The sequence below is a fragment of the Ostrea edulis genome, chromosome 6, assembly GCF_947568905.1.
Source record: "Ostrea edulis chromosome 6, xbOstEdul1.1, whole genome shotgun sequence".
NCBI lineage: Eukaryota > Metazoa > Mollusca > Bivalvia > Ostreida > Ostreidae > Ostrea > Ostrea edulis.
The window spans coordinates 59,359,889-59,367,917 of NC_079169.1; the positions used below are offsets into that span (position 1 = coordinate 59,359,889).

The window sequence follows — 8,029 nt, forward strand, 5'->3', positions numbered from 1 at the left end:
AAAGAAGATTGTCATATTGATCAAAATGCAGCTTTCCCAGAGTCTTTCCATCACTAAGCCAGATATTTAACTGGTCCCTTTTCAGAAGCCCTTGAAAAAGTAAGTCCTCTACAATGTCCTCCTCCAATTCTGGGAGGTGATCAGGAATGGAGGAATATTCTAGATATGCTGACATGTCTTTAACAGAGCCATTGGATACCCCCTCCACTATATCCATGAAACTTGAAAAATTCACATTTCTTGTAGCAGGACGAACGACAACTAAATCTGGGAAAGACAACTGATCCACCACAGACTTCGGAATGTTGAACTTTCCTTCATTTTCCCATATATACCTCGGTTCAACACCTTCGTATTCACCCAGAGGTGTTAGTTTAATATGAACATCATTTTCTCCATACTTTTCTCTTAAATATCTATTTGACCATTTTGTAAATGCAGGCCAGTCATTCAACACATTTCTGAAAATCACAGGCTTTGATATTTTTACATAATTGTGAAAAAAATTCTCTTTGCTTGGTAGATCAATTTTCTCACATTCTGGAATTGTAGGTGGATTGGAATGTAAGTGAATATTATGATTGTCAGACGAGCAGGATTTTTCATCAGCTTTGCAACTTAGTGTAGAAGGTGAAAAAAAATGTTTTGATTGTATATGTGATATATTTTTAACATAAAAGAGTGTTTGGTGGATTTCATCCCTATGCAGTCCCTCTATAGACGGGCCTCCTGTTGAAGACAGATAAGTATTACATCCATCATTCACAAAGTCAATAAGTGTTGGCAGTCTATTTACACCATTAAAAATAAGTGGAACCATGCTTTGCTTTGGATGAGAGGGTAATAAACATGTCCTATCCTTTTTGGTTTTCTTAAACAAAATGATATTCCCTGCCTCAATTTTTTCTCCGCGCAATAAGCTTCCATCTGGCCACTTGCTATTTATGTCAACGTATCCGACTAAAATTCCCAACTCCCTTTGTAACGACAATTTTTTAAGTTCTGTAAAGACGGCATTGTCAGAAAGATCCCCGGTGTGGCAACTGTTTTTAGCGAGAGCGACTATGCATGTAGACTTCGCTCTTCTTAGCACCACGTCTAGGGTAAGACAACTTGACAATGCATACACACAAGAAATGACATAAAAATCTACCAATACAAACGTAAGCAATTTCACTATTTGCAATTTGTTGTTGCTTTTCCTCATCATTTTATCCTCAATCCTGTTTACACAGGCCTGATTGCTGACTGTTGTTTTGTTGTGTATTTATTGATCACCGATCCCGATATACCATAACAAAACAAACATTTTCTAACTTCCACTCCGAAAGTTCTGTGAACAATATAGAAAAGCAACAACTTCGTAAAATTTATTAATGATAAACATAAGATAACACAAGAAATGCAACATACCTATGTAATAGAGTGAATTTTACATGTTTTTAATACTTTATTTCAGGGATTTTATTTATTGAAAATAAATTGCTTTAATTCAATTTCTTTACAGAGTTTTGAATTTTGATATGAGAATAAAGTTTTATCTAATTGAAATCATTATTATAACTATGACTTGTGTTTGTCTTGTTATTTCATTACTTATTAAATTTTACTGCTTACTATGCAGAACAGGTTTTTCTTTAGGATAATTGTTACTATTTATAGATCACTCTAGCTTGGTCACATGGTTTTTAGGAGGGAAATTTCTTTTGAGGACAGGTATTCTTGTTTTTATGCTTAAGTGGCACAGAAGGGTTGTTCGATAAAAGTTTCATATAGTAGTTTGTTCTTTACTAGTGGATTGATTTATTGGATGCAGATTTATTGTATTTGAGCAGTTAGAACATCAACACATTCTATAAAGTAGGAGGATTTCTTAATGTTTGCACCGACCTTTGCACCTCATGGGAGGGTCATGCAACAATCATCACCACAATAAAGATAAAACCCACGAAACCGGAGTTATTATTATTACACCCGGTTACACCTATATGTTTTAGAATTAGATAGAGTGTTCCATCGTTGAAGTGATAATGCAAGTAGATCTACAGACCTGAACCCAATCACCATAACAGGTAGTTTCTGTGGAAACGAGGGGATTATTTATATTCGGTCTTTCTATCCCCCTCGTTTCTGTCCAAGCCTTCATAAAGTATGTGGGAAATCAGTCGCGCTTCGGACTGAATTTATTTCAGCTTACATTTGATGTGAATCGTTCGAAAACTTACATAAATCAATTCATGAATGATTTTGCCGCAAGGGAATACAATTGAAACCATTCAATTCCACACGAAAGCAACGATAATCGTCGTCATTTCAAACACAACAGCCTTTCGCTGTCAAATTCGCCTCCATGATAAACAATTACTTCAGCGCATGCGTCACCTCATTTTGTAAAACAGCTAGAGGCCCAAGAGGGATGAAATGCCTTACTTTAGTAAATCGCACACAAATCTAACTTTTTCAGTTTATTTTTTCATCACATGCACAGGGCCGGAAATTACATGGAGGCGGAGGAGGCAGCTGCCTCCTCCAACTTTTGAGCCAAAAAAAAATTAAAATTTAAAGTTCATTAGAATTTATGTTGTTTCCAATAACTAAGAACATGATACCTCCCTTAAAAAGCATTCCAAATCTTTCTTTTAGAATGAGTTAGTCAAGTAACATCTTAGAAGGCCCTAGAATCAAGGATTTTGCACGAAACGTTCAGTGTGCACAAAATGTGCTCAGCGTCTGGGGGCCTAATTTCCTGCCTCCTCCAAATTGAAGGTTAATTTACGGCCCTGCACGCATCGTATTTTTGTGAACGGACATATTTTTCTGAATTTGAAAATACAGAAAACAATATAGATAAAAAGGAAGTTGCTACATAAATTATTCAAAGTGTTTGTTGAAATGAAAAATAGAAGAAAATGTACGTAATTTATATGTAATCGCAACTGCGATATTGTCTCTGAAATAAATGCGCATATTGTTTTTGCTGTGCTGTTTATTTTCAAAAATGTCATTGTTGTAACAAAAAAAAAAAAGATAATAATTTAAAAAAAAGAAAGAAAAAAGATAAACAGAAGTCTTGAAATGTATGGGATTAAATATTGTTTTGATTGATCTCGACCATAATATCAAGCGCGAACATAGATTTTCAAAGAGGATGAATCAGAGGATCTGTTGACTGTTGTTAATAGCATGGTATGTGTTTTGTACAGTGTACATATTTTTTATCGTATGCTTGCAGTTTTATAAGTTAGTTACCGATTAAAACATCCTTTAAAACAGAATTAGATATGACTAACGTTTATATTGACAATATTCATTGATAAATGTTTAATATCTGACAAAAACTTAAGGTATTCAATGTATAATGACCATATTTCATATATAATAAATGGATGGTGGAATATTTGTAATCATGGTATCATTTTGAAGGGTTCATCAAATAAAAATAATCCACCATAGGAATTTTCAAAATTTAGTTTTCTGCTTGATTTATTTCACCTAGAATTTAACATTGAAGTATATGGAAAAACATGTTTTATTACAATATTTTAAAAACAAATTATATTTTCATACTAATCTCTTGGTAGAAAGTTACATATACTTTCTTTTTATGAATTTATGAAATAAAATTAATCATTGACCACACACATTTTTAGAAAATTAGATTTTTCTTAATTTTACCAAGGGCAGACAACTCTTCCAAAAAGTCTTAAGTGTAAAAAGGTCAGCTTCTAATCATTTACCACTCATGTGAATTTCATCTGCTTCACTTTCATCATTATTTAACAATAAACTTTTATGTTGATCTAAATCCTTCAAAACTGTTCATAATCCTTTCATTATACATGGAATACCTCAATTCACTTAGTTTTCATCAACACCCCCTCCCCCTTAAAACAAAATTGTATTATGTTGAAAATAATAATCAGTGTACATGAATATCGATGTCGCATCGCATAAACTTCAGGCAGGAGTTTCAACCCCCCCCCCCCCCATAAATATTAATTAAGTTTTGATCCAGCATTGATGATTTGTCATTTTCCCTAAAAGAGTTCAATTGATTATTTCGAATGCATGTGAATGAATCTCTTTGTTAGATGATTAATGTCCAGCTGGATGTTGGGGTAATCGTTCATTAATGACACTCCAACTCCAAAAAGTCTCTCCTTGCCCATTGTGGAACGTAAAGTACATCTTTACAAGTAAGTGTTGAACTGAAAAGGACCTTTCTGGTTTGCAGTTGGTAACGGGTAAGGTGCAGCCGATGAAGAGTTATAATTTCTACTGGTTGGAAAATATCTTTATTGAATTCCGACAAGCATTCGACTTGGCATCAACTAAATCTACGACTGACCACTTCTGTTTCCAAGCGTTGACCTCGTATTGGAGAGACGTGGACGATTAAAAGTCATTTCCCCGCATAAATAAACTCTCTCTCTCTCCCACTCCAAAATCAAAAGGAGAATTGCAGCCCGTGCAACCCCTACCCCCCCCCCCCCTGTCGAGATCCGCCAACAAATGTTAGGTGGACTGAAATTAACAACCTTCATTGATTTGCAGTTTAACAGTCTGTATAAACAGATAAAGTTCTTCTGTCACAGGTTTGTTATTCTGTCATAGATTTGTTGTTTTTCAATTCATGGTATGAAATTCCCTATAAGAAGATACAACCCCCCCCCCCCCCCTAAAAAAAGAAGGTATAATGAATAAATATAATAATAACAAAATATGAAAATAGAAATGAATGAATATAAAGGGGGGATAGACACATGAGATGCGGTTCCTTTAATGATATTTAATCCCATTTCAGGAATGCAGTACACACTGCCCACTTTGCACCTTTGAGTGGTCTTTTTTTAAATATTTTTTTTATTCCCAATTACACTTTTTTACTTATTTTGTTTCCAGTAATTCATTATTTTCATATTCGGAAGAATAAGTCCATTCACAGATATGAAATGCAATGCGTGTGATGAGAAATAAACTGGAAAAGGTTAGATTTGTGTGCGATTTACTAATAGTAACTCATTTCACCCCTCTTAGGCCTCAAGCTGTTTTACAAAATGAGGTGACGCATGCGCTGAAGTAATTGTTTATCATGGAGGCGAATTTGACAGCGAAGGGCTGTTGTGTTTGAAATGACGACGATTATCGTTGCTTTCGTGTGGAATTGAATGGTTTCAAATGTATTCCCTTGCGGCAAAATCATTCATGAATTGATTTATGTAAGTTTTCGAACGATTCACATCAAATGTAAGCTGAAATAAATTCAAACCGAAGCGCGACTGATTTCCCACATACTTTATGAAGGCTTGGACAGAAACGAGGGGGATAGAAAGACCGAATATAAATAACCCCCTCGTTTCCACAGAAACTACATAACAGGTAATATGCGTAAACTTTTTAACACTATTCTGAATAACATCAGATAAATTTTGGAACAAAATAATCTCATCCATGCATCACGAATTGGGTTTACCAAACATGCTGTAGCTAGGTTGAAAAATACTGTAACACAAAAGAGGATAGATTTCATTTCATTTCATTTCAAAAGGCATTTGATGGTGTCATACATAATGGATTAAAATGGGTTGGTTGCTTGTTTTACGTCCTGTCGATAATATTTACCCAATTTTAGATTTAGATCTCTATGCTTATAACACTCAGGGCCAAAGCAGTGAGGGTTCTTTTAACGCGCCAAATAAATTATTTGAAGATATCATCAATTTAATTACTGCGTGCAATAATTGAATTGATGCGCGCATCAAATCAATTATTGCTCTCATCAATCGAAATGATGTGCGCATCAATGTTGTGGAATTATTGCTCGCAAAATCTAATTTGCAGCTCGGTATAATTTATTCAATGATCTCTTCCATTCAATATTGAAGATATCTTGAATTATTTACAATGCTTTTGTATAAGGAATTAATGCGCGCATCGGTTCTTTTAAAGATAACAACAATTCAATTGTGGATATGTTAAATTGAAGATATCTCTAATTAAATGCAGTTGCTCTCTCTAAAAGAAATTATTGCGAGCATCAATTGAATTAATGATATCATTAAATCGATTGAAGAGAGTAAGAATTCAATTATTGCGCGCATTAACTGAATTGATGTGATCTATAATTGAACTGTAGCGCAAATCAATTCAATTCTTGATATCAACAATTCATATGAAGAGAGCAACAATTCAATTGTAGCGATAATCAATTCAGCAAAATAGTCAATGTTATCATCAATTCAATTAATGCGCGCAATAATTCAGAATTGAAGATATCATCAATTATTTGAAGAGATCTTTAATTGAATTGTCCTGCGCATCAAATGAATTAATGATGTCTTCAAATGATTAAAGATATCTTCAATGATTTGAGTTTACGTTAATTTGGTGCTCCATAAACGCTTACCGCGACTCATACCTCCGATTTTAAGGTCATATCCGAAAAACTCGCGAGTCTCACTTCTAAATGCCGAACATTTGGTGAAGGAGCAATTACTACGTGTGTTAACGTCTTAGGTTTGACGCGACCATGGCACGAACAGGATTCGAACTGGATTAAAATTGATATCATTAGAGGTGAAATTGATTATAGGTTCAATGTATTATAAGACGGTAAAAATGTTTATCTGAAAAGTGAAGCCCGTGTTAAAATTGATAACAATCATTCCCTACTAACCGTGGTGTCCGGCAACTTGAAAGTGACAATCTCAGTCCTAATCTCTTCAAAGTCTTCATCAATGATTTACCATCATATCTAACGTTATAACGATCTAGTTCGTCAATACAACCTATCATTGGGTCATATGCTGTCTGACGTGTTTCATACCGATTGTTAAGCCGTTCTTGGCACACTGATTTTGACTACGGATAACTCCGTTTACCCGATCAAGATATAGGGCTCACGGTGGATTTGACTGGTCGACAGGGGATGCTTACTCCTCCTAGGCACCTGATCTCACCTCTTGTGTGTCCAGGGGTCCGTGTTTGCCAAGCTCTGTATTTTATTGCTTATAGGAGTTATGAGATTGATTACTGCTCGTTATCTTCACCTTTCATTTAGAAAAAGTTACTGATGCGGTCAAATTACAGCATCAAAATACTAGACTGCCGATGACATTGTAATATTCTCTACATCTCCAGAACGACTCCAAAAAGCAAAAATAATTATATTTCTTAGGGCTGGCAGATATATAAAACATAAATTTCTCTACAAATATTCTGAAATAGAATGTGTATCAAACCATAAATACCTGAGCATTGTGTTTAATGCATCTGGATCATTTTCTACGGCCAAACAAAAACTATAGAAAAAAGCCCCCCAAGCATATTTCATATTAAGAAAAGATTTTTTGAGTCTAAACCCAGGAATAATAACATGTATAAATGCCTTCGATTATGCTATTAAACCAATCTTTTTATATGGTTGTGAAATATGGGGAATATCAAGAGCATTCAATTCAATAATCTTCGCAATACATATGTATATATTGGGAATAATTTTTTGAAAAATCTGTTAACCATGTTTCTCTTTCTGAGTTGGGTAGACACCTTTTGCATTATGATATTATAGTAAAACATTTTTAAATACTGTTTTAGATGAGAAAATCTGATTGAATTTCCACTTTTGAAAAATGCCTTTTTTTTGTCGTAAACAGTTACATCCCAACCATAAAACATTCGTCAATACAATAAAGTTATCTACTCAGGATAAACTAGGTTATTTTGAGCACAGTATTTCACTATTATCATAGCAAGAACGATAACTCCTAGTATTTTTATACTTATGCGACTGAGCATGCTCAAGTGTAACATCCTTTTCCTGCTGAACAAGAAAGCTGCATGGTGCCAGAAATTTAACTAAGAAGACCCACAAAAGTTGTATTGTGGTTCATTTGGTAGAATTTTGCATAGAATGCCACCTCCATGGGGCACTGTTATTTCCAGGTCCCTGGGTCAAGGTGGTATTTCTAATGCTTTGTGTTGTTTTGTTATATGCTGCCATATCGATTTGAAGATCGGCGCATATGTT

The 8,029-nt window shown here is 34.5% G+C and overlaps 1 protein-coding gene across 1 annotated transcript in view; it reads right to left on the reverse strand.

Moving 5' to 3' along the window:
• Positions 1-1,274, reverse strand: part of LOC125645606 (lysine-specific demethylase 8-like) — a 10,339-nt gene extending 9,065 nt beyond the window's left edge. The window contains exon 1 of the mRNA XM_048871215.2: positions 1-1,274. This exon is cut by the window's left edge and continues 5 nt beyond it. Within this exon, the coding sequence (XP_048727172.2) occupies positions 1-1,210 (1,210 nt within the window). The 5' untranslated portion in view covers positions 1,211-1,274.
• Between the last annotated feature and the right edge of the window lie 6,755 nt (positions 1,275-8,029).